At 46.6% G+C, this 26833-nt stretch overlaps 2 protein-coding genes, 1 long non-coding RNA gene and 1 pseudogene across 3 annotated transcripts; 3 read left to right on the top strand and 1 right to left on the bottom strand.

The window, feature by feature from the left end:
- The first annotated feature begins 714 nt into the window (after positions 1–714).
- On the top strand, positions 715–4261 carry LOC124698195. Its single transcript, XR_007000897.1, has 2 exons — positions 715–1119; positions 3984–4261. It is a non-coding gene; the product is annotated as an uncharacterized LOC124698195 (long non-coding RNA).
- Positions 4262–8568: 4307 nt separating this feature from the next.
- On the top strand, positions 8569–9325 carry LOC124698194. The gene is made up of 2 exons (XM_047230711.1): positions 8569–8702; positions 8933–9325. Exons 1-2 carry the CDS (start codon positions 8661–8663, stop codon positions 9134–9136), a joined length of 246 nt encoding a protein of 81 aa, XP_047086667.1. The 5' UTR covers positions 8569–8660; the 3' UTR covers positions 9137–9325.
- Positions 9326–14040: 4715 nt separating this feature from the next.
- LOC124702297 lies at positions 14041–16786 on the bottom strand (annotated as a pseudogene).
- A 3433-nt stretch (positions 16787–20219) lies between these two features.
- On the top strand, positions 20220–24715 carry LOC124698193. The gene is made up of 10 exons (XM_047230710.1): positions 20220–20425; positions 20515–20610; positions 22354–22438; positions 22950–23071; positions 23189–23213; positions 23288–23371; positions 23483–23512; positions 23604–23709; positions 23819–23883; positions 24360–24715. Exons 1-9 carry the CDS (start codon positions 20327–20329, stop codon positions 23880–23882), a joined length of 711 nt encoding a protein of 236 aa, XP_047086666.1. The 5' UTR covers positions 20220–20326; the 3' UTR covers position 23883; positions 24360–24715.
- The last annotated feature ends 2118 nt before the right edge of the window (positions 24716–26833 follow it).

Here is a 26833-nt window from a genome sequence, read left to right as displayed (position 1 = left end):
AAAACTAGATGTCCATCATGGTCTCTACCAATTGCACCCTAACCATCCCATTCAACATTGTCTACCGATGTTAAATCCAATCAGACGGAGGTACGATTGCCATTTTAAATCTTGCTGTTGTTTTGGGACCTGGATTGTACTGGAAGAGCTCCTCCCATTCGACATAGTGTCTACCGATGTGAAATTGGAATTCATGAGCATTCAAGCATCCCTCTCCCATGTTTGGTTTGTTTCTTCACCACCGCCATTTTTGAGTCATTTTATTTGGTGGGGAAGGAGGCGGGAAAACTCTTATACTTAAGTCAGAATGTACATCACTTGTTAAGGCTTTCAGTCACGAGACGCTTACATATCTGAAGTGGGTCTTTTTGCTAAGTTTTTGCGGAGACTAGCCCAACATGAAAAAACCCAAGTGATCTTGACCTATAACAGCAGGAAGTGACATTATGCATGAGATGGGCCTATGTTTTCTCACGGCCTATGTAAGAAGCTTTTTTTTAGACCTCATGCCCCACCAACTAGAGGCCCATTTAAACCCGCTCCTATGCTCAGAAAAAAAAAAAACTCCGCTCCTCACCTTCTTTTTTACGCAAATTCTATTTCTTGCCTGGGCACTGTATTGTCTACCACAGTGCTCCCTAATCCGGTCCGTCAGATCCCCATCTAACGATCCAAAGGAAAAAGACACTAACGTCCAAAACAGCGCTAGTAGAATTTCCCTTCCTCTTCTCTTTTTTTCCCGTGCCCGTTCCAGTTCATCCCCATTCTCCTCTCTGCTCGCCCCTCCTCAACGTCCCTTCCCGATCTCCACCGCTGATTCAACCTTGTCGGGGGCGAGCGGTCCGACGAAAATCCTCGGCGGAGTATCCCTGGTCGGTTCGAGTAGTGGTGGACCAGTTTGGTCGGCGCGGAGAAGCGGATCAAGGAGTTCGGCCGCGGGTGTGGCCTTTCTGGGAGGGTCCCGTCGGCGGCGGGGCGCCGCCAATCCGACGATTCTGAGGCGGCGCGAGGTCCTTGGTGAAGGATATCTTCGCCGCTGCTCCGGGATTCGACGCTATTGTGGCGTCGCGGCCGTCGTCGTAATAGTGGTCGAAGGAGAGCATCCGCGTCGAGGCGCTGGTGAGTCCTTCGTTCCTCTCTGATTTCCTGCATGCTCATGTTGATTTTGGGGGCGGCGTTTGCTCGACGCGAGTTCGATTTTGGTCATGGCGGTGCTAATTTCTTCTGTACCCATGTTTTTGCTCATCTAAATCAGGCAGCTGTGCTCGATTTTTACCCACGGATGAGAATGATCTAGTTGTTCTGTGTGCAGTAATTAGGTTCTCTTCTAGTAGCCACACAGACGTGCGTCCATGTAGTTACAGTTTAGATTGCTATATGTCCAGTTCAGTGTATCTGTACATCCGAACTTTTTCAGGTATATGTTAATTGTAGGATGTACAATTTTGGTAGTTTATACATCTTAGGCATATTGGAAGTAGTATATGTACGCTCATAGGATGTATTTTCTATACACTTTTTCGTTTGTATAAATCAGAAGAAATTACTGAACCTGCTTTGGACCTGCTTTTGTCATCCCACTGGATGTATATTTGAAAAATTTATACATCTTAGAATTATGTATCCGATCCATATTAGTTGCCACTAATATAGATGTATTTAGACATATTTTTGGTATAGGTACATCCATACTAGTGGCAAGTAATATGAATCGGAGGGAGGGAGTAGTTAGTTTATGCGACACATGTAGGATGTATTTTTTGTCACTCAACATCGATTTGTAAGCTGAGTTCCCCGACTGACAGTCAAACTGTCTCGCTATGTGTATCCGCATCTCCTCACATGTTCTTGTACATGCATACAAATCGATGTTGGGTGTCTGGTCCAGTTTCTTTTTGTTCGGTGGTGTTAGTTTATGGAAGATAGAGTAGCTTTTCAATCTTAATCATGCTACTGTAACTGTGCAATATTTAGTTTTTGGTAATAAGGGCATATGGGTCTTCAGATTGTCCGCTCATAGGATGTATATTTTCCATCCTGGGCTAGGTTTTCAGATTATTTGTGTGCTAATTAATACATCCCACCATCTAAAAGTATGTACTCAGGATATATTCCCCCCCCCCAGTTTTTGTCGTTTCTTTCATAGCATGTATTATTTTTTCCTGCGCGTTGATGGGCGTAACAAATCAAAGGAATCATGTACCCGACACAGGCAGGAGCATGTCTTACATGGTGCTCATGCGCGTGAGTCATCGGATTAGAAATGGGTGGTCGATTGAAAGCGGTGGGTGAGGTCCGACGGCTTTTGGTGGCCAGCGCGCACGTGTAAGTGGACCTCCAAAATTTCCCCATTCTCGTTCGTTTTCGTCTCCTTGATCTCCATCCCCACTCTCCAATCGATTATCTACGGCGGCGTAGCGGCACAGGCAGGAGCACACTGCGGCCAACCTAATCCCAACGCTGGGGCTATCCACCACCCGTCCTCAGCCTCCCTACCTCCTGGTGATCGGGTGGAGCACCCCCACGAGCAGGGGAGGCGACACGCGTGGTCCCTGGTGGTTGAGAAAGGGCGGCGCGTCGATGGCGAGAGGCCAAGACGGGGGAACGTGGGCGGTGGGAGGAGCTCGCGGTGTGGAGGAAGACCTGGTTGTGCTTCTGCTGCCGGTAGCACTACTCCTTACTGTCAAGATCTGAGGCGGGCATCGGCGGCATGGCTGCTGCCTAGGCTCTGCCTCGGCGGTGGTCGGTTCCACGGATCGCGGTGCGGATATGCTTCCACGGTACGGCCATGATCCATGCGTTCACAGTTTGTTCATCTCGCGGGCGATGCAGCCTTGGATACGAGGATGCTGCGGTGGGACTCGGGCATGTCGGGCTGCACGACCACCACAAGTAGGTATGCCGAGTCTGCCTTGCGCAGGTCCTTGGCAAGCCCAGCCACACCCATCCAATAATCACCGTCGCCGACTAGGAATGTCACGAATTCATGTCTCGGTTAGGTGCTTATTTTCTTGTAGCTTTTTGTGTGTCCAAATACAATTTACTTCAGCATCTTATGACTTCTTTTTTGTTCATCCATATCTTCATGATTTCATGTAACATGTTTGTGTTAGGATGTTCTGTTTGATCGAGCCGCATGGCTAGGTGTAGGAGGGCTCCAGCTTCTCCCTCCGCTTCCGCTCGATTTATATATCTCTGCTTCTCCGCCATGTCTCTCCGCTTTGTGCTGCCGGTGGTAGTTGCGGATGTGCTATATTACTGCTAGTCTGGTACTACTTGCGTTGTGGGTAGCTGTTTGTTGCTAATGTAATGATGTACTGTGTCTGCTTGAAATCTGCATGATTGCTTACTACTTGCTGTTCTAGGGCCTGGGCAAAACATAAAGACACCAAGCTAGCGTTTTTCTATGAAAAGAAGTATTTTCCTAGGAAAATCAACGGCAAAACAATGAGGCTTTGCTGCACTTTCTATTGAGTTTATCAGCTGAGCCCGGGTAGCTGCTTGCCGAGAGGTGCCTTCAACACTTTTTAGGTTGATCTGGTTATAGGGCAGTAGCATAGTATTATTTGAACTAGGATAGTATCTCTTGATCCCGTTCTATGTATTTTTAGATCCAACATGTAGTTTTTGCACAGATTCTTGTATTTTGTTACATCCGTCGATTTGGTTTGCATAAATCTCTAGATTTTATTACATCTAAATACTATTTTGTTACATGTAAGCACTATTTTGTTACATGTAACATGCAATTGGATATCTCTGGATTTTATTACATATAATTAGCATTTTGTTACATCTAATTAGTATTTTTTTACATCTAATTAGCTTCTAGGTACACTTTTTGATAGATCTAGTTCATCTATTTCTACTTTTCAGAAATAGCTTATTATGTAAAAATTGCTAGTCTCATTACTGAATTTCTGTTTATACAATACAACACCAACTATGTCTTACTAACATGTATGCTTGTCACTTTGTTACAGTTAATAAACCATGGCGGTCTACACTTGGAGAAAGCAAAATACTAAGAAAGTACATTCAGTTCTTATCGGTGCACAAAGTTGGAAAGGGTTCGTTTGATTTTGGATCAGTTCTCGTCTGTACACTCTGTCCGTTTTTAGTGTAGTTGGATTTAGGAGGTGTACATTGTGTGTATCTATTTTCCTTTTGTTTTCTTAGTTTGAAACTGGTAAACCTCGTCTAGATTAGGATGTATTTTTTTGCGGAAACAAACTTTTATCCTGATGCTTGCTTTGCTTTGGTGCGCCTGGTGGAGTAAATCTAGTGCTTCTCCAAAAAATATACATGTAATTTCTGGATCAGACTGGGGCGCACTCTACCGTGCCGAAAACTAAGCGAGAAAAAGTGGTCCTAGGCCACATTTTCTCTTATGTTAATGTGTCACTATCAGGTGACGGGACCACTTTCCCTTTCTGTTGTTTGGTAATCCTGAAAATAACTGGTGTGCGGGCGATGGGGGAGAAACTTTCTATTTTGGGACGGGCAGATACGGTTACGTGTTTCTTTTCTATTTTTGGGTGGGGCACCCTGTAAGACTAAATAGTGCCTGGGCACTCTGTAGCAAAGCCCTTTTTTTTTACATGCCGCTCCTCACCTTGTGGCTAGTGTAATTGGGCATCGCTCGCTCTTTTCTTTTTTGAGCTCCATCGCTCGCTCTCTAGTAAAACAGACAGTGCATGCTTTTACAACTAAAAAATTATTACTCTCTCCGGCGTAAATACTTATCATAGATTTAATTAAAATGTTGACTAAAAGATATCTAGATCTAAGAAACCGTATGACAAATATTTACGAAATTGCCAAAACAAAGCTAAAAGCACCAACCAAAAGAAAATGAAATCCGGGTTTGAATGCAGCGTGCATACCTGACCGGATATTTGAGATGACATGCATGGATTTGAGAGAACGGCGTTGGCGATTTAATACATGGATGTAGCGAGTGTGTGTTGCTTCCATTCCCGTCCGTTCGGGTGACGGGCAGCTTTGAGGCCAATGTTTTTTCTTGGGTTGGTAGTTCCTCCCATCGTGACGACCTACTTGATCCATACGGGACAAGTTTTTAGTACAATCGGCTTTACTAGAACGGCGCTGCCACGACAGCCTGGCCGATGCATTCCCACGCGCGCGAGAGTTCCGTGTGCGCCCGAAAACATACCAACAAGGTTTTATGTACACCTAGGCAAAATTCGGGCGGGGCCGGTTCCGGGCCAAGCCTAACAAAGCTCGAAGCTAAAATGTCAAGCCCGAATCCAGCCCGGCCTAACTGTAGGGCCTATAAATCGAGCCCAAACCCAGCCCGAACTGGCAAAATCTTGGCCCGGCCCAAGAAGCCTGGCCCGAACCTTACCTAAATCGCGAAAATGCAAGCCTGAGCCTGGCTCGATGTTCAGGCTCAAAAAACAGGTCCAAGCCCCGCCCGAAGTGCAAGCCCAACCCAGCCCCGCCTGGGATTTTCGGGACGGGTCGTCCGGGTGAGGCTGCCCATGCCCAGCTGTAGTTTCATGGCACGTCCTCCGACACCTAAAAGTTCATGTCGCACCGCCCCACCCTCTCACAACCAAGTAGATGCACCCGTCTCTCACCTACTTCTATGGTACCCTCTTGCCTCCTCCGGCGCACTCTCACCTTCCCACCATGCCTCGCCAGCTGCAGACCACGTGGACCAAGCACACCTTTGCCCAGCAAAGCATTAGGAGATGGAGTAGTTTATCCAAGAGGTAGACATGGATGACGAGAACGAGGAATTCGGCGAAAAGGAGGAGTATCGAGCGGCTATCGTAGGAGGAGGTGGCACGTGCCCGCTTCCTCAAGAAGATATATGCGGCCATAGAGGGGCGCGTGAGAGACCTCTCCTGCAAGTAGGTCATGATGGATGAGAACAGCCGCCAGATGAGGGAAGGCGAGTGACAAGCCATCAAAAGACATAGATGAGGGAAGGCGAGTGGCAAGCCATCAAAAGACATACTCCCATTGGTCTGCATCGGATGGGTTTCAGGCGGACGACGCTCCCAACCTCCGCCTCGCTCGCCCGCCATGCATCCCTCTCGGCCCACTATCTATCTCTATCCTTGTTTGTTCTCTGGTAGCGAAAAATCGAGCGAGCTCTGCCATGGTTGTCCCCTTCCGAGCTACCCCACGTCGTTCAACATATTGCCGGCATAGCCCATCCTACAAGCCGCCGTCGGAGCAGTCGCCCCGCAGGTCACCGCCGGAGTCATCCCGCAGGTCGATGTCGGCGTCATTCCCGCAGATGTCGTTGAAGCTTGGCCGTGAACGCCGCGGCTTCATAGCTGGCCTCTGCGTCGTGCACAGAGGCCCTCGACGGTCGTCAGCGCCGCCACCCTTCGCCGTAATGCGGTCATCTAGGCGCTCCGAGCCGCCGACCTCTTCACCGCTCACATCACCAGCGTTGCCCGCATCACCGACAAGGAAGACGACGTAGAGAACAACGTCCACCGCTGCGGCGAGCCAGTGCCCGACACCTGCAACGTCCTCCACTCACCGACCTCTATCTTTTTTTTAAAGAGGGATATGCCCTAGCCTCTGCATCGAGCGATGCATATGGCTTTTATTACAACCGGCCTCTATCTATCGGTGCTCCAACGCCATTTTCTGGGGTGTTGCTCCGAGTGGCGGAGCTGCAAACCGTATCCCTAAGGGCTGCAAATTACCATCCGTGGAGCTACAAATGCATATAATTGATGTTGCAGATACGATGTGTCAGAGAGGCAAGCTGAGCTGCAAAGTCCTCTGCCGGATGCTACAAACAGAGTGCCGAGATGCTACAAGCGGCTACGACAGTTGCTTCTAGTAGTCTCGAGCGTTGCTACAAACCGTAAGCGGCGGCGCTGCTAACCTTCAACGACCGTGCTACAAAAGTCATCGGAGGAGGTACAGTGAAAGGTCAACAGTGGTGCTACAAACTACCAGTGGTGGTGCTGCAAGAAGCAAGTGACATTACTACTACTAGTTGGAGTTAGGACCAGCAAGGAATAGTTGATGATGCTACAATAGTGAAAAAAAAAATTATACAAATGGTTTGCAGTTTTGATGTTTTTGTACAAAATTATTGCTACAAGGTCTTCGGCGAGGTATCTGGCTAGACTCCAGTGAGCTCCGTTCGACGGGGTTTTTTCCTTCTTTATTTTCCGGTAAACCGTTGCTTTAATGCAACGAAAGAAGGATTTTTTTGCTTAGTGAAGCAAAAGTGGGAGTTGAGGCAAACCTTAACATTAAAATCGATCTAACGGTTGAGAACGATTCGATCCGATGGTAGAAAATTCAGAGCCTGGGAGATTTGCAACCTGCAGCAGATACGCGCGGTCTAAATGAATGGTTGCATTGGAGATGCCCTTATCATTAGAACGTGACCACCATCTGTCGCATACATTCACGTTCGTCCCTTGCTTAAACGTTTTCCTTAAGCTCCTGCATTTTTGGCACCAATTTCATTCTTATAAGCGCCTGTATAGGCTGTACGTATGAGTGTCGGACGACAGCCGGTATTTCGTCTGTTTCCGCACGCGAGCAGGACTGCGAGATTGCGACAGCACCAGCAGCTGTTCTGAATTTGGGACCGGTGGATTTGAACGCGAAATTTCGGGACCGGCGGATCGGTTCAGCCGCGCGGGCAGGCGGCGTGCCGCCGTGCATGCGTGACAACTACCCCGCCATGTCAAGCCGGATGGCGCTGGGCCGCCGTGCATGCTTGACAGCTGCCCCGCCATGGAAGCCCGGAGCTCCGGCCCTGGCACCACGCAGGCGTCTTGTCCAGCCACCGGGTCCGGCTGGCCCCGTCCCCGTGTTGTACACTCGCGAAGGAAAGGGCAGGAGGCACCGTCTGCTCTCGCCTGAATTGAAGCTCGCAATTGACAGGACTCGTGTGTAAGCCTTTGGCGCCCGCTCCTCTCCTCCTCGTCGTCGTCGTAAAGCATACCATCACATTGAATTGATCGCGCACCAAACCCGGCCGGCTCAAACAGCCAAACGAGGCATCTACAACACCAAAGCACTACTATTACATTGTCAGCTTCGATGCACCTGAGAATGATAAGAAGGCAACAAGACCCACGGGGCACGGGCAGGGAGGAAGCGTGGCCGTGCGCGCCAGCGAGGGGAGAAGAATAGAAAAGTGGTGAAATCCCTAGGTTTGCCGTCGCGACGTGGGCGGCTGGGGCCAGGTGGCACGTGAAGGCATGAGGTGCGTGTCCACCTGGACGCTTCCTATATTGGGAATTTGGGATAGAGATTAGATATTTGCCACCTGCATCATCTCCAGGACGGACGGACATCTCCATCGGCGAATCGCCTCTCCTCCAATCGCCTGCCCGCGCCCACGTGAACGCCCGCGCCCGCCTCGGCGCCGCACGCATCCGCGCACCGCGTCCATGCGCCCACCCTCCGCAAGCGACGGCGCCATGCCGCATGGGACTTGAGAGCGGTCCATGGGCCGGTCGCAGGGAGGGCGAGGAAGGTGGCGGTGTCCTCATCCATGGTGCATGTATAAATAGGATCCTCCCCCGTCGACTCTGCACGCCTTATCATCACACAAACCCATACACACAGTCAGCTCGCCATTACGGTCCAAGCCTCCAAGAGGAAGAAGAGCTCAAATTAAGCCGTGAGCTGTTTATATATCCATGGCGCTCGGAGACGACTCGCCGGCTTCCTACATCCGCATGGTATGTGCAGCAATCTGACCCTGATCCCCCGTCCCTCAATCTATCTAGCTCGTCTTCCCCCCTGTCTGTAAACTGCCGAGGCAGCGAAGCGACGATCACCTGCATGCGCATGAAACATCCATTTCTCTGACCCGCGTGCTGAGGCCAGCGACGCAAGAATGAATTGCCGGAATGAGTATTATTTCATCAAGGATGTTTAGTTTAATTTGTGTGTATGCTGTCCTGTGCAGGTGCACCACCTGATCGAGAAGTGCATGACGTTCGGTATGAACATGGAGGAGTGCATGGAGGCGCTCTCCAAGCGCGCCGACGTGCAGCCCGTCGTCACGTCTACGGTGTGGAAGGAGCTGGAGAAGGAGAACAGGGACTTCTTCGACAGGTACAAGCAGCTGAGAGCGGAGAGGGACGGCCGAAGCAGCAGCAGCAGCTCCTAGTTAGTTAGCTCTACAGGAGATGCGCGCTGCTCTTCTGCTTAATTAGATGTTAGAGTCTGCACTTGGAAGAAATAATAGTTAAGGGATGGAGAGGTCAGCAGCAGCCTATCTGATTCTGATCTATGTATGGTGGTGGTGCATGTACAGGGTCGGGAAAAAGGCCATCTTCTACCATGGCGTTATTCTTCAGATTGATATATATGTACAAATCATGAATCCTAGTCTCTCAATCGGGGTTCAGATTCCTCGAAGAGACCAACTACTACGCCACTGTGCGCCTAAATCGTGCAAGCAACAGATTATGACCACAACAAATGCTCTGCTCGTGTAACTGAGTTCCCATTTTTTCCCCTTGGAAACCAACTTTTAAAAAACCCACTATAGAGCACAAACCAGAAACGCAGGGTGGCATGATCACGGTAATATTGCAGGAAATGCTCGACGAGAAGTACATGCGTACTGTACACCAACGTGCTCCGTGACGAGATGGGACGCCTTGTCTTGGGCGGGTGGGAGCCGGCATGGAACGACCCAAACAAGGAAAGTTTGTTTAGGCGCAATATGTGCAGTGGCGTGGAATCGGTGATGGGATTCTGCACGGGACAAGGACCCCTCACTCCTTGACATGACTTGGATGCTCACAGGCAGAGGCAGCAGCTTCGCGACGAGCGGGGACACGTCGGGGAAAAGCAGCTGTCGTCGTCGCGGGTGCTGCAGCCTGCAGGGCTCGGAAAGACGGTAGGGATCACTACCGCGATAGGCAGCGTTGTCTCGTCCGTGCCTGGAGGCCGGAGCAGCGGTCTCGCCTGGCTCCCTTCATATTGGGGCGTTTTTGGTGTGGGTAGCTTCACCTCCACCAGGCTATCTATTAATTAAGAAAAAAAAGTCTAGTTTTTAAGAAAAAATCAGGCAAAAACTTAGGACAAATTAAACCCACACAAACCGCACACCCACTCACATCAAAGATCCACAACCGTTGTAGCCAACACAACGCGACGAAACTCCAACACCACGCCAACAAAGACATGCCATGATATCAAGAGGCACCTATCAATTAACCGGGGATCCAGGGTAGATAGCAGCCAAGATGGCGAAGAAATCACAACCCTCTCCGACGATGGCTCCTCCGGGCACCGTTGGCTCAAGCAAGCAAGCAAGAGAGAGAGAACATCATCAACAACAATACTCTTCTCGAAGCCAAGTGCCTGACTCGACGGATAAGCCACAACCAAGATCTCGTGCACATTGGACCTCACTACCTCGACGAAAGGAGGCATAACCACACCATCACCGAACTCGAGGAGCTCAGACGCCACAGTGAACCCCGACACAACTCATGTAGCTTTGGTGTGATCTGCAGAACCAGAGCCAGGATCTCGTCAATGCGCTCACTCTTAGAGACAACCGAAACAACAGGCTGCGACGACTGACAGGGCCGCGAGGAGCAGAATTTGGCTAGATTAGTTGCCCGGAAGACCACCACGTTGTGATCAGTATGGTTTTTAGAGCATGCTTGGGGCCCGGGAGGAATGCCTAAATAGGGTTGTTTCTCTAGGGCTACCCTCATCTCACGCTCCACCAATGCAAAAAAGGTATATTTGCCTGCACGAGTGTGCCCAAGGTTGGAGATGCCGAGAGCAGATGCGCGCTGGACGAATACGAAAATGGGGGCGGGAAGGATTATCACTCTCCCGCCAAATACCCTCCCATATTTCTGCCGTCCACTCTCACCGCCCGATTTCAAACCCTCCATTTCCCCTATTTTCAAGCTCCATCTTTGGTCCCAGAGCAGGTAAGCGGCGCCAAACTCTGGTCATCGAAGGCGGCGGTGACGATAGCAAGGATCAAACAAAGTCGATACATGAATCAACTAACAAAAAACCATAAGCAAGAAAATCTATCCGTCCTTCAAGCTGAACATACGAGAGAAGGAAGGACGGTTGCATTACGTAGCCATAATTTCAAGCTGATCCTGCGAGAGAAGAAAGGACCAAAGATGTATCCAGTGAAAAGCCATATGAATAATTCACAAGAAATTGGACATACCCGCTTTGTTAAAAACAATGTTATTTCTACACCTCCATATAGACCAACATAAGGCTAACGCTCCTATGCAAATCCTAGCCATGGTTTTTTGTCAATCCTATTTAGCCAATTGCCGAACATGTTCGTAATATCAATAGATGGAAGAATATTGTAAGTCATACACAATATGACATACAATACAAGTAAACGGGAAAGAAAGAAATAAATGCTCAATGGTCTCATCAGAATCAGAGAAGCAACATTTATTACATCCATGCCAATATCTTTTTGATAAATCTTCTCTTGTTCGCAAAACCTTTCGATTTAGAAACCATATAAAAAATATCTCTAATAGTACATTCAATTTCCATAAGTATTTGTAGAGAAATCTAGTGCGACCACTCATAAGGTTCTCATAGATAGATTTCACCGAAAAAACCCTGGAGGGTGTTAGCTTCCAAACAAAAATATCGGGCTTATTACATAGTTGACTCATCATTAAACATTGATATAGGTGCAACCACACTAACCATTCATTTCCAGTCAAAGTTCTTCTAAAACCAATGTTTATAGGAGATTGAGACAATACAACATGGACAAAAACATCTTTCCCGTTGAACTATCTTCAATAATAACGGATATTGGTGAGCAAGCGACATCTCTCCTAGCCGAATATCTTCCCAAAACCTAGTAATCCTAACATCCCTATTTTAAAAGAGGCCTAGCTTAAGAACTCATCTATAACTCCGGCTAGACCTTTTCATAGCGAAGAATCAGTTGGTTTAGTTAGACTTGCAAATATCCTAGGAAGGCACTCAGAGCCAAGAAAAGGAAAAGAGGGAAAAGAAGCAACTTTAGACTGTCGGACTTTTCGATGATGGAGGGACGAGGACAACGATGCATCTTTGGCTCATGTTAGTGTTTGCAGTCGTCGCTAGGGTCTAAATACCTACTTTGTACTAAATCAGCGAGACTTAATATGGATCGGAGATACTATTTTCAATTCTTATTACTTTTATGTTCTTTGTACTATGTTATGGATGATCTTTTTTCAAAGATCGGTTTTTTTTTTCGAGAAAAATATGCGTTGCAAACTTGATATTGGGTCAATTAGTTTCATTAAGCAGAATCAATTGCAAATACTATTTTTTATTTTTTTTTGATAAAGTTAGTACCATTCTGTTTGGCCGATTCCACCAGTGCAACATTCATAGTGTTATCCGGCGTGCGTTCGCATTTTCCTGTTGAATGGAAAGCAGGTTATGTTCCCGTCAAAAAAAAAAAGCAGGTTCTGTTGACAATCTTACCAACGTAGCAGCTTGTTGCCTTGGCTGTTGACTGGGTTCGACCTCTGAAGAATGGCGTATTGGCGTTCAACTTCTTGAGTTCTATCGGACTGTTGTATAGGTCTGAAGAACTTGGGAGTTTCAAGTCCGGCTGCTGGATCAAAATAGAGAAGCGGCTGCGGGAAAGCATAATATAAAGCATTGCACAAATGCTGATTCCAAGTTTCCAACCATATGATGCAAGCGGCTTCTTGCCACCAGCTCTCATTGGTTTGCACGCGGAGGCGAGGTAAGCGACAAGGTCCTCCTAGCGGCAGGCGGAGGAACAGAGTCATCCAGGTCGAGGCTCCACATCTCTGTTCTCTGAACCCAATGTGGACGCCGGAGCGACGGGGTGGTGGAACGGCAGCACGGCTAGAGCACAGAGGACGCTGGTTCAGTTCAGTTTCGACAGGGGAAGGAGAAGCAATCGGGGCGCTGCCCATTCTTGTCGCAGCCCTCGTCCCCCCTTCGACGGGTCCTTCCCGCTCTCGCGCCAGCGCCACCCGTACCCAATAGGCTCTGATTGCCCACCTCTCGCCGCTACTCCGACATGGTTTCCTCGTGGTTCGACCTCGGCGCGCCCCTCCGGCGGCTAGCAGCGTGCAGCTCTAGCCGCCTCCAGGACACAGATCTACCCCACGGAACCTTTGCTTCTCCAGGTTCTGCCTCAGCGGTACTCTCTGGAGCTCGGTTCAGTATTTCGCATTCTTAATTAGAGTTCTGTTTTACATCCCAATTTCGAAAGACATCCAAACAGGACACTTTTTGGGATTGTAAAGGGTTGGAATTCAGATTTAGAATCTACGGAGTTGTAGAATTGGACTCTCACAATGAAGCTATCAGATTCAACGGATGGGAGCCAGACAGGGTTGTATTCTCACTACCTTGGAAAACAATTGCGAGTTGCAGCTTACAGAGGGCATCAAGAAAATACAGCACATGGAACTCGTGGCTTTTCAACCTCAAAGGTATGAAGTATTTTACTCCATCAATCAAACGTACCTACCTGCAACTCCTGTAAATCAACTTTCCAATAATAGTTTAGTTCCTGGGCAGTGTTGACCTGCTCTCCTGTATATCCATCCTAATGTTCTATTTCCACCACTAGATAGAAGTTAAACATTGAAGCTTCGTGCCGGACAACTACTTTTTTTTAGCAGAGACAACTACTTAAACAACTAGATATGCCTTAACTGAATATTAACCCATTGCGAGCTGCAACTTACAGACGGCATCAAGAAAACCATCGCTTAGCATCTTCTAGCATACACCACATGGGAATTCTGGCATGTCTGCTTTATTAAGGTAGGAAATACTAATCCACCAACAATCCGAAATAATATTTGCTGGAAATTATTCTCTTGATGCCATGCCAAACACACTAAGCAGAAAATGCACAAATAGGAGAGGATACAGAAGTTAAATTTCTTCTGCCCATTAGCCTTCATCTTGGGCCAGAAAAGATGGGTGCTTGAAATGGATCTGAATATGCGGATGACAGTACTGGCTTTTCAGATTTAAAGGTACGGAATACTACTCCATGAACAATCAGACATATATATTTGCTGGGTATTATTCTTTGGTGCCATTCCAAACACACTCCCAAAACACAAATATGATAGGATACAAAAGCAAAAAATGTACATGGTAAATTTCTTCTGCACATTAGCCTTCACCTCGGGCCAGACAAGATGGATGCATGATACAGATCTGAGTATGTGGATGGGTTATCTTGAACAAACATGATAGAATTTGCATCAAAAGTTTCTATGTGCGTTGCACCTTCCAATACCTTGATCACAGTTGACATGGAGGGCCTTCGAGTGCAATCATTTTGCAGGCACCACACTGCAAGCTTCATCATTCGAATTACTTCCTCCTGGCGTGAGACCATATCTTCGCTATGCTTGTCGATCAGATCAATCAACTGATTGGTTTGCTCTTTTTCTCGCAACATATTTATGAGATGAACATCCTCCTCGGGCTGCGAGCTGTCAATGTTTTTTCTTCCACTTATCATTTCCATTATAACAACTCCAAAGCTGTAGACATCCACTTTTTCAGTGATCGCAGACGTCAACCATTCAGGTGCCAGATATCCAGGTGTTCCTCTCATCATAGTCACTACCTTGCTTTGATCCCTATTTATTAACTTACATAGTCCAAAATCTGCCACTTTGGCATTAAAGTTATTGTCCAAGAGAATATTTTGTGGCTTGATGTCCAAATGAGCAATTTTTCGCTTGCACTCCTCGTGAAGATAGCATAGGCCCTTGGCAATATCCATAATGATCCTACATCGGGTACACCAATCGAGGGGGGCATTGTTATGGTGATAATAGATCCACCTATCAAGCGACCCTCCTGACATATATTCATATACCAGAAGCCTCTCGGACTTCTCTACACAAAAGCCAATCAGCCCAACAAGATTGATGTGTTCAATGCTGCCAATGGTCTGGACTTCTGCAAAGAATTCTTTCTTTCCTTGTCTAGCACCTTCCAGACGTTTCACTGCAACTCTGTTTTCACCTAATTTCCCTTTAAAAACCGACCCAAACCCACCTTCTCCGAGCTTCCTACTAAATCCTTCAGTGCATTCGCTCAACTTCTGGAAAGAATACCTCGTCGGCATTCTAGCCAATTGATCAAAATCAAATTCTTCATTTTTCTCTTCATAATTTATCCTCCTTTGTAGAAAAAGAGTGACAACAATGACAATCAATACAAGGGTAGTAATAGTTCCAAGTGTAGCACCTAACATCAACTTCTTTTTGTTTTCATTAGAGGGGCTAAGTTGCACCTTGAGGTAAATCGAGGAGTAGTAGCCACTAGTTCCAGGTGGTATTGCCTTCAAAGATAAGACCTCGGTCAGCCACACACATTCTCCATGGGAATGGCTCTCTCCATATCTGAACAAAACAGCCATGCAGTAGCAGTTGTTCAAGCAGGCTTGCTTGCATTCATCGACGTCTGTTGCATTCACAACCTGGTGGTTGTAGTCAAAGTAGGAAAGGCTGGGAATGGTCAACAGCTGATGATGTTGTATTTCTTGACAAGAGATTGGAGTTAATGGTGTGCAGCCAAGATTTGGTTTCCGTTTGTCCACCGGTTTGAAGTAGCTTGACCTTGAATTATCCTCAAGCGGACATGTGCACTGCCCCGCGGTGCATACACCGTACTCTCCACAAACTGTCGGGTAATCACAATCACCAAGTTGCATTACATCATACGTCATAATCCAACGGGCAGCAGACAAAGCATACTCATACAGCCTTAGATGTCCATCTGACTCTAATCTCATGTACTGGCTGGAGTTAGACTCTGGCAGTGGGATAGAGTCATCCCTCCCAGAGATTGTGAGTTCTCCATTCATCAATGTGACCCTTGTTGGAGCATTTCCTGTCTTTTTTTGGCTCGTAGCATATGAAAAGTAGAGTTGTGATTCAACAGACGCATATAATCCATCCGGGCGTACAGTGATATAGAATTGATTCCCAGTATTTGTTGCAGAAGTAGTTGCTGTGAGATTCATACCTTCAACAAGTGACTGCCCGGGGACCATTGTGTCAGTAGGATGGTAAAATGACTGCCACACAGTTGCATTCCTGTGATCAAACAACACCAGATTGCCGATCTCGGTGATCTTCATGCCATGTACAGATCGTCCCGAGCTGTTGCTTGACCAGACGTGGCTACCATCTGCATCTCGGAGGACCAAGTTTCCATCCGTGGTAAGCTCAAGGGTGGCATTCTCTCCAACAGGGCGATCCCGGTTGGCAGACAATGGATCCCGCTGGTGGCTCAGTGCCGACCACCCCGACTTCGCCATCGCCAGTACCAACAATGGATACCGCAAAGAGGAAATCGTCGTTGCACGTGGACAGGGAGGAGGAGGCGGAGACACAAAAGAACCCTGCGGCAAAGGAAGTTTGTGACTGTACTGAACTGCTGACGATGTAGCGCATGTAGACGGGGCTGTCGAAGAAAACGTCATTGTTGATCCAAACCGTCGAGGTTTTGTTCTGCCCGGCCAAGAGCACCGGTGCTGCTACCGCAAGCACGAGGAAGAAGATAAGGGCAGTGCCCATGGTACTTGCTTCAGCGGAACCTGCAATTAAACAAGAAGAATCAGTTAGCACGAGGAGAAAGGCAGCAAGAAACTGGAGACGAGATTGCAGAGAAGAAACAAGATGACACGGTCATCGCACCTGACCGGCGACGGGGCAGACGTGATCGCCGGAGATTTGGCTAGACTTGGAGTGTCTCTGGATTTTTGGAGGTGGGCTGGTGGTCTGACTCGTCCAAGGCGCCATTGACTGGCTGGCTATGCGATTGTACCGGTCCAACGCGGGGCCACACAGTCTACGTCTACAAGTCTCCGTGGGCTGGGCGTGTGGTCTACTGATCTTCTCTGGTAGGCAGGGGAGCATGATGTGCTGCATTCAACAAAAATATTTAGCAAGTATGACGGTGACGTTAACTCCATGCTTGAAAAGTCTCAACCTTTGTTTAGCATAGTAAAAAAGCAAGTCTGTTGGATGCAGCTTGCTAAATGCTCACAGCTTCAGATGTCTCAGCCGTGGGCATCTCTGAACTCCTTCCTCCTGCAATAGCTAACTCTGGACCAATCCGATTTCTCATTTCCCCATCGACTTGCAGGGCCTGGTTCTATGCTTGATTTTGGAGTGGGTAACATTCATAATATTTATGTTTGATTGAAAGCTTTAAGATTTTTTTTCCTATGTCGCTTGTTTGATCCATATGTTTAAATCCTTTAGAAACTGTCAGATCTCTTTGGAAAGGCTTTTTTCCTATGATGAAATAGGAAAACCCCAAAACTATAAAGCTTGAGTATGCATGGTATTGTAATTTTGAATTTTCATATTCCCGTGTCTTTAAAATCTTGCAAAGCAGAGACACCTTAGATATTTGCTTGGCTATGTGGTATTGTGATGGATAACCATTTTTTGTTATATGTATGTTTGATGAATGTTTGAACTGTTCTACATGGACTGCATCACATGGAGGGAGCTGTATTTCAATTCCATTTTTTGTTTGAAGAAAGAAACACTAGTGGAGCCTAAGGCTTGGGTGCACGAGTCGAGTGAATAGCATAAAACCACCACTTTGATGGTGAAATTTACCGAACACCACACTTTACGTTTGCGGGACAAAAAACCACCACATTTTGTTCAGTTTTTTGCGAAATGGGCTAAACCCGAATTGAACGCGAATTGACAGGGATTATGACCGGTGGGGTCTGCTGTAAATACCGGGTCCCACATGTCAGCTCAATTAAGAAATTTAAAATCCTAAAAAAACAAATGTGAGAGATGGAAGGCCCCTGCCGCCCAACTCCGGCGAGGCTCCGGCGACGCGCGAGCAGAGCAGGGCCGGCGGCGCGCGGAGCAGGGCCGGCGCGCGAGCGGAGCAGGGGCCGGCGGCGCGCGGGCGCGGCCGAGCCCCGACCGTCCCCGTCCCCTCCCGGCCCCGTCGGTGAGAACGGGCCGCGCGGCGGCGACGCTTGGGGATGTGGCGTGGGCGCTGCAGGGGCGGCGGCGCTTGGGGATGTGGCGCGGGCGCTGCAGGGGCGGCGGCGCGGGCCGGGTATGGCGGCGCGGGTGCTGCGGCCGGAGCTTGCGCCGGAGGTTGGGGCGGCGGCGCCTGGTCACGGGGTGGCCTCCCCATTTTATGATTTTTGGGTTTTTTATTTATTTCTTAAATTGTCCACGTCATCACTTACAGCGGGCCCTAGTTGTCAGATTTCCTGTCAATTAGCGTGCAAACGTAAAGTGGTGAAGTGGTGGTTTTATGCTATTCACTCGACTCGATGGTCGCAAGGAAGGTGTAGTCGTAAGGAGGTGCACTGGCAAGTACTCCATCCGTCCTCAAATAAGTGGACATCTAGCCTCTAAGCTTTGTCCAAAAGAGTGTACTCCTATCTTACCAATGCAATTTAATTGCTTCTCTCTCATCGCACGGAAATCAAACCCAATAATATTAAGCACATATTCTTTTTGCTTTTTACATACAATTAGCTTATTGGAGGTGAAAAAATTAAAGAGGAGAGATGCATGTTTCCAATGTACTTTTCACTCCACTCATAATTTATCTTGAAAACCCCGCAGGTACACTTATTTGTGGACGGAGGGAGTAGGGGTGTAAACGGATAGAATAATTTCCGCACTGAAACCGGCGCCGAATCCATTTTAAAGTATCCATATCCGGTTTAAAGAATCCGGCGGATAAGGTTATCTGATTCTGAAGTGGTGCTCTAGATACGGTATAGGATATATGATATGGTATAGCAAATAGCATTGGGATATGATTATCCAAAATTTAATTAGGTTAATCCGAAGGTTTTAGACCGGATAATCCGATTTTTGAGGCAAAAGCCAAGGTCAATCTTGCAAGGTTAGTAGTATTAAGTTACCAAATTTATGTAGCAAGTATGTTCAGCTGTATTATCAATGCTTGAGTTTTAGCGCAGTGCGTTTTTTTTTCTTAACTATACAAAACTAAAAGTTTAAGCCTCTCGCAAGATTCGGAAGAACTATAACTATGTACCGATAAGAGCATATATCGGACTACATTTGTTTCCGGTCCGAATTTGCCCCATTTTCGATTCGACCGCAGTTCACTATATCCGCATTCGATTCCGAAATCGATCAATATCCGCTCCGATCTGAACCGAGGAAAATATATAGTAAAGGATATGGTACGAGCAAAATCTGATTCGATCCGATCCGTTTACACCACTACTGGCAAGCTGCACCCCTTTTGGGGAGAAGAGTGTCCTGCCTGTCTAAAGCCCACGTGGCATGTGCCAACATATTATTCCTCTCATCGCGAAGACAAACCTCGAAGCATTTGCAACCCGGAGAAAAAAAGCACTAGGCAGATACGTTGATGCCCAGGGCTCGTTTCCCTTGTAGTACTAGTAGCAGGAGAAGGGAATTCAGTGGTTTCCGCGGAAGCAACACGATTTGGTCGAACCACGGCAAAAGATAGAGCGGTTCACCGCGTCCACCACCTGCCACTTGTTGATCTCTGGGATCTTGAAGAAATGTAAGGGGATCTCTTGTGGAGCTGCTCTAATACCACGTCCCAAGCCGTACATCGCACTGCATTCTGTACGCAACATGGACGTATGGTCCATGTATAACCGATAACTGAATAACTCCACCATATGGACTGAGTAGAGGAGAAGCCCTATTCAGTCGAGGGGCCATAATGTTGACAGGACAATCTAACCGATTCCATGATTCGTCAATCCTGACATGGAACCCCTCGGGCATTGATCACTGATCACCAGGAGGAGAAATGGTACCCTTCACCGGTGGCTGCAGCAGTGTTCAATTACTCGTCAGTTTCGAGACTTGCAGTTTCAGAAGAGATGTGGCAGAAAGGAACCGGAAGCAAGAAGAAAGGTCCGACCACGGTTGCTACTGAGTGAGTCACGGCCGGCGACCCAGTCGTACCCGAATCGTTTCGTCCAGCTCATCACCACCAACCTCAAGGAGCACCGGAGTCTGGGATTAACCGGAGTAATTTAGGTTAGCCACAATTATTTCGCGGGCCACCACACAAAAACCCAGTGGTAATCCTTCCATCACCCCATTCGCTGCACCACGAACAACCCCCACAACTGTACCAACCAAAACGCGTTCGGCCCAAACCGCGCAAACACGCTCCTCCGACCCGGCCCTCGGTCTCCGTGCCGTGCCCGCACGTTTTCACTCACCCAATTCGAACACTCGCCATTTTCCCCGTGTGCTCCCCTGTCCTTTCTCGCTTCCTCTCCCCCTCCGGCGTCGGCCACCGCAGATCTGCCATGGTGCTCAACATCAACTGGGAGCTGCAGGGCTGCTGCCGCCACAACCAGGTCGTCTTCATCGCCGCCGTCGGGGTATCCACCGTCGTCATCCTCGCTGTGAGTCCCCCGCCGTCTCTGTATCTGATTAGCCCAAGTGGTGTGGGCGCTTCCTGATTTGGGGCGTTTCCTCGCCTCCTTCCTTGCAGCTGTGGCGGACGTTCCTGCTCACGCCCTTCAAGCTCATCACCGTCTTCCTCCACGAGACCAGCCACGCGCTCGCCTGCAAGCTCACATGCGGAGATGTAAGCCTCCCCTCTCCCCCCTTTTCGGTCTGCTTCTACTGCTATCTCGCTGCCGATTTAGGATTTATTTGAGTGGGCACCGGCGTTTTAAGCTTGCATTGCAATCTGGGAAGCAAATCCATCCGATTAGGCTTCTTCAAGTGGGCACAGACTTCCTCCGACCATCTCGTGCTCATAAATTTGTACTTGCAGGGCCTCTAGTTTCAACCAAAAGTTGCCAGGTAGGTAGGTAAGGCAACTAGGTAACCAACACGCCGGTAGGGATCATGGATGGATTCCGTCTAGCGTTATGCGATAGCGCCTTTCTACTGTTTGCTTTGGTCGCATCATTCAATTCAAAGTAGTAGGGATATTCCCATTCTTTTTTAAAAGAGGGGATTCCCTCAAACACCTAAGACAGCGACCACTTTTTCCCTCTCTAAAAGAATGGAGTATTTCTCTTAGTGGCTCAAAGATAGCAGGCATGTGAGTCGATATCTGCTTAAATTGTTGGCGCAGCATGTGAAGTATCACATGCATCTGCAGATGCAGCTAAGGAGAGAACTGCATGATTAGGGGTAAAGTGAGGGTGCATGAGAGTCTATGTTAATTGTATATATTTAATGTTAGCATGGCCAGTATTGGGTTTTCTGATCACTGGTCATCAGAGGTGTATCACCATTGGGTTAACAAAGAATGGTCTATTTTTGGTTGTTATTATTATTGCAGAATTTTACAGCGCAAGATATTTTTTCCTGTTTGTTTTTTCTGCTCTATTCCATGTTAAACACTTCACTTAGCTGAGTAGTTTTTTGTTGCTGGAGAGCATTGATTCTTTGTGTGGACAACCCCAGAGTTATGACACGAATGATGATCATTGATGTTAGAACAGTCACAAGGTGCCTTCTGGCCCTCCTTATCTAGCTCTATCCTTCGCTTTCAGAATTTAGGTTTTGTAGAAATTTAGGAATTTTGGTGTTTGCTTTCTAGAAAAAAGGGACTTAATTTCATCAAATCCCTAAAGGCTGCTGACCCTTTTCTCTCCTCCTTCTAACCTCAAGACCCATTTTTCTAGAGAATGTATGCTCTCTTGGGCATTTTCTTTTGCCACATTGCTAAAATGGACTGGTCATTCAGATTATTCGCTCGTATATAGCGGGTGTTGAATCCGGCTTTCCTTGGATTGTTGTCGCAGGATGTGAAGTATCACATGCATCTGCTTTCCGCACACGCAGTTTGAGAGATAACTGCAGGATTACGTGTAAAATATGGGCACGTGGAAACTCCTGTTTAGTGTATTTTGATGCCGGCATGGGCAGAATCGTAAGTTCTGTTCAGTAGTTATCGGAGTTGAATCGCCATTGGGATAGAACAAATGATGGCATTTTTCTGGTTATTATTGCATGATTTATAACGTGCCACGTATCTGTTTGTCTTTGTTTCTTTCCTCTTTTCCCCATGCTAAACAGTTGGTTGACCTAACATTTATTTGTTGTCTGGGAGTGTTGATTCTATGTTTGGACAACCCCATAGTTAAGATACAAATGATGATTACTGATTTTATAACATTTAAAAGGCATCTTCTGAAGCCGTTATAGGTCTGTCTTTTAATTTTGAAATTCAGGTCTGCCTTTTAGAAATACCTAGTCTCTTGCTATATTTGGATTGCAATATTTTATTACTTAGCCATGCTGCCTCAAAATTTTGTCCGTGAAACAAAAATTCGCATATTGATACTATATCTTAATGTAATTTGCTTTGCAGGTTGAGGGTATGCAGGTCCATGCTAATGAGGGTGGCGTTACACAAACTCGTGGTGGCATCTATTGGATAATCTTGCCTGCCGGATGTAAAGCAATTTTCCGTCCCCTCCCCCTGCCTTATACAAGTCTCAGCATGAACACAAACAAAAAGAGAAAATTACGGGTTCCTTGGCTTAGTTTGTGGCTGCTGAACTTACTTTATACTATACTGTAGGAAAATAGCGAAAAGCTGGCTAGCCAAATGATAAAATAGAAAACACTGGCTGCAAAAGCCAAATTACTATCCACCGCATTGGCAAGCACATCCTTTGTCACTGAAACTCCTCCCTGATTGACACATGAGATCCAAGAGGCTTATTTTGTGGAACCTTTTAGAGGACATAAATGATTAAATCTCTCTTGGCGAACTTATGCGCAATTTTACTAAAAAGATCTAGGTTCTTATGACATTTGAATACTTCAATAATTTATTATACTCAAATTCATCTTTCTTTTGAGTTCTAGACTTCCGTGCCAAGATTTGTTGGCCATGTCCCACTTGTGTTTGTTGTTACAATTTGGTATAATGTTAATGCCACTGTTTTCTTCCAATTGCAGATCTGGGTTCCTCATTTTGGGGAATGGTGTTCATACTCTCATCCACAAATCTCCTTGCTACAAGAATTGCATCAGGCTGCTTCATACTTGCATTAGTTATTGTTCTTTTTGTTGCCAAAAATGTAAGTTTGCTAATTTATTGTTGCAACTTTTGATTCTTCGTTTTTTTTTTCTGATTGTTTCACTCTGTAACTGTGATAATTTTCTAAAGTATTGCCATCTCTTGTGTGATTATGCAGTGGTTTCTACGCTGGCTTTGCATTGGTATACACAAATATGACACCAACTTCATATAGAACTTTACTCTCCTGCATACTACTTACATTATAACTTTCCAGGTTTCATCATATTCATTGCTGTTGTTTGGGTTATACAAGAGTTTACAACTGTCCATGCTCTGAAGTATGTGATTCTGTTCATAGGTGAGACCTTAGACCCCCACTAATTATATTCTTGTTTCTTTTGCACCCTGAGTTTCTTGGACATAAAATTATTGTTGTAAATACATTCTAATGCTTGCTTATATGTCACAGGTGTTATGAATAGCTTATTTTCAGTTTACGGTAAGTAAACAACTTTTTGCTTATAATTTTATGTTAGAATCATAGTTGTTGCACACTGTATTTCTAAGTTAAATGTTGTTAAATTATTTAGATATTTATGATGACACTATATCCCGAAGAGTTAACTCAAGTGACGCTGAGAAATTTGCTGAAATCTGCCCTTGCCCCTGCAATGGCGTTGGATGGGGTGTTATATGGTATATGCTCTGCATTTCAGCCTTTTCCTTATTTTGATGACGTTGTATGAAGTTAATACAGACTCTTAAAGCTTTTGTTTTTGTTAACAATTGATATTCTCTTTTTCAGGGGCTTCATCTCATTTATTTTCCTCTGCGCGTCGATATATCTTGGGCTGGTCATATTGTCTTGAGGTGACCTACTTTTCTTTGTTTCGATATTCTACGTGATGCTCATTACATGAATAGTAGCACGGCATACATGATGATTATAGGAGATGTTGCCGGTACTATTAGAAAAACAAAATATTAATGTAGCGGTGCATGACTAACACATGTTAGACATTTAGTTTATTGTGTCAACTATGGCATTACAAAATAGCTTTTTGGCTTGGGAATTAGATGGAGACATTGGTACAGAAAACATGGGGCTAAATCTTATAGCCATCTATGTTCCGCATGTAGTACTTCACTTTAATGTAGTGAAAAGTTTACCCATAAGGTATCGAGAATCAACGTATATAGTTCAGTCTTTCCTGTGCATTTTCCGCCTTCACTATGAAGATTGATATGCTTCAGTCTTGAGGCAAAATATTGTCGCGGATTCTTCTTTCACATGAGATACACTCGTTCTGACTTTGATGTACATGTTGATTTTCTTCTTGGCTCAGGACTTGCGCCTCCTTTGGGCCGTAATACCATTTCGATCTGAGAACTCAAGGCGGTGCTTCTTATCCGTTTCATTGCTCGGGAGATGGGTTCGAGGATCTAAGGGGAACAGGTTGTACAAAGTTCATAGAAAGGGGAGGTGCTGCCCATAGGGTTGATTGGATAGGGGGTTATTCATGCGATTCTTCCATTAACTGCTCATGTAGATGATGGCATTTTGCTTTACCATTCGTATTTATACATATATTAGCTGATTCTGCTCTCAGTGTTAGTATATTATTCCATCATCTCGGGATGGTATTCATTGACCAACCAAATCCATTTAACAGTACAGTCTTATATACTATCTAGTGTCCTAGTATTAGCATTCTGTCTCAGTTTTTTATCGAAAAGCATTCTGTCTCAGTTTTTTTGTGGTTGTCAAAACGGTTGATGAGCCTGGGATAGCTGATCATGGCACTCTCAGCTCTACTCCATCTCTTTTGGCCGATGGAACTGGGCAGTGTGAAGTGAACTGTCGGTTCTTTGCCCAGTCTTGGCATGATCTGCTTTGCTCTTGGCGGTTGGCGCACTGCTGGGAAATACTCGAAAAAGACCTGGCCGCACAGCAAAGTGAGCGTGGCTTTTGTTGCGTTGCCTAGCGGGAAAGGCTCTTTGCATCTGTGCAGCTGAATTGTCGCTGTCTAGGATCCGGGCTAAATCATTGCGGCGCATACGCTCGAAAGCTGAGGTCCCGCCGGCCGATTTTCCCTCCATCAACTTGTTTACTCCATTTCTAGTCCAGCTTGTGAAGAGAGGCCATCGCAAAAGGGAGATATAATTGGTACGATCGAGCAGCATTTTCATGTGCCATACCCAGCTAAATTACCTTTTTAGCCTTCTAGCGTTGAGTACTCGACCGATTACAACTACAACTGTACTGTTTTTATTTTCCTTTCGAGTTCAGCTGTGCTGCTGGTGGGGCAGTTGGGGCAGCCGGGTCCGTGGAGAAGACGACCGAGCGGAACAGCAACTGCAGCGAGGCGTGATTGGATTGCAAATTTTGTCTTACCCCTACTGAATACTGACTATGTGACCACACTGACTAGTGTTATATGCTACGGCGGTACGGCCATGCAGGGTATGACAGTAGACCTCCCAAGTCGTCACTTGTCAGTAGTCGACTACTGACAGTACTCGAGTCCCCCACTTAACATGCAGCAAAACTCTGGGCGAGGGCATCTCTAGCGGATCAACATGAATAAACAGAACGAAAGTGTTTGTGTTGGTTCATATGCACAGGAAATGGGTAAGAAGAGAGCTCAGAGGCCCAACGTAAAATGACCGGTCTGCAAATTTGTGAAACCCACGAAAACATGTATAAAACTATTCCCTCTGCTTTTGATTAATTGACTCAATTTTATTTAGATATACATGTATCTGCGGAGGTAGTATCAGATTTTTCATTCATTTCCAATGAAGATTCGTTACAAAAGAGAGGCAACCGGAGCAGTTAGGGCATGTACAGTGCTATCTAGTCAGCAGTCTGTAATATTGACCACGGAAGAAATTAGATGATGTGGGAGAGAGAGAAAGCTAAAAATGGGGTGGGCCGTCGGTAAGATTACAGTCGATCTGCAGCCACAAATATCGCTGCCTACAGACGGACTCCTTCCCATTGTATGGTTCGTCGCGTCGGTTGGATCTTGTTCGTCAGGAACATGTCCCCCATGAAATTCGGGTGGTTATAGACAGTCAAAAAGACCCCCTATTGTATACGTTGTCTAGTAGTCTATCTATAGGTGACGTGTACAGATTATACAGACACCCAGCGACGGAACTAATGTACATGCCCTTAGGCGTACACGGTAGGAGCACCGGTGGCAGGATTCGGAAAAACAAGCGGGGCTCACGGTTGTCATAGAAAATCATGAAGGGGTGTCTTGCTAAAATGGCAACGCCACATGGCAGCCCCACAATGATTTTGTATGAATTTGCTCCTGCATCACAAGTTCTTTTACCACCTAACCACATATTACAACTTGTTGTACCAAAATGCACCTAGGTTGCAAGTTCTTGTACCTCCGACGCAATTAGCTCTCTGGGAGGGCGTCTCTAGCCGGTCCTGGTGTCTTTGTCGGAAACATTTGGAAAAGGGGGATTTCACCTCCTCTCCCTTGATAGGCTTCAGTAGGTTATCATTCATTTGAGCCGTGACTTTGTGAGGAATCACGTCAATCACCTCCTCCATGTTTGACACATCTTTAGACCGATAAAGATCCTCATAAAATTCACCCGTTAGCTGCGCCATCTCACCGTCATCCTCCATGAAGGACCCATCTGGCTTCTTAGGGTCTGTTTGTTTGGGCTGCAGATTCTGAGAAGCAGCTGTAGCTGTTGGACTGTGAAAAATCAGCTGTGGCTGCTGCTGTTGGAAGCAGAAATTTGTTGTTTGGCAGCACAACTTTTTGTGACTGCTGTTGTTGGTTTTAGGAGT

This window comes from Lolium rigidum, chromosome 3 (genome assembly GCF_022539505.1).
Source record: "Lolium rigidum isolate FL_2022 chromosome 3, APGP_CSIRO_Lrig_0.1, whole genome shotgun sequence".
Taxonomy (NCBI): domain Eukaryota; kingdom Viridiplantae; phylum Streptophyta; class Magnoliopsida; order Poales; family Poaceae; genus Lolium; species Lolium rigidum.
The sequence above is the reverse complement of the archived record's forward strand: the minus strand, read 5'-3'. Positions and strand labels throughout refer to the sequence as shown.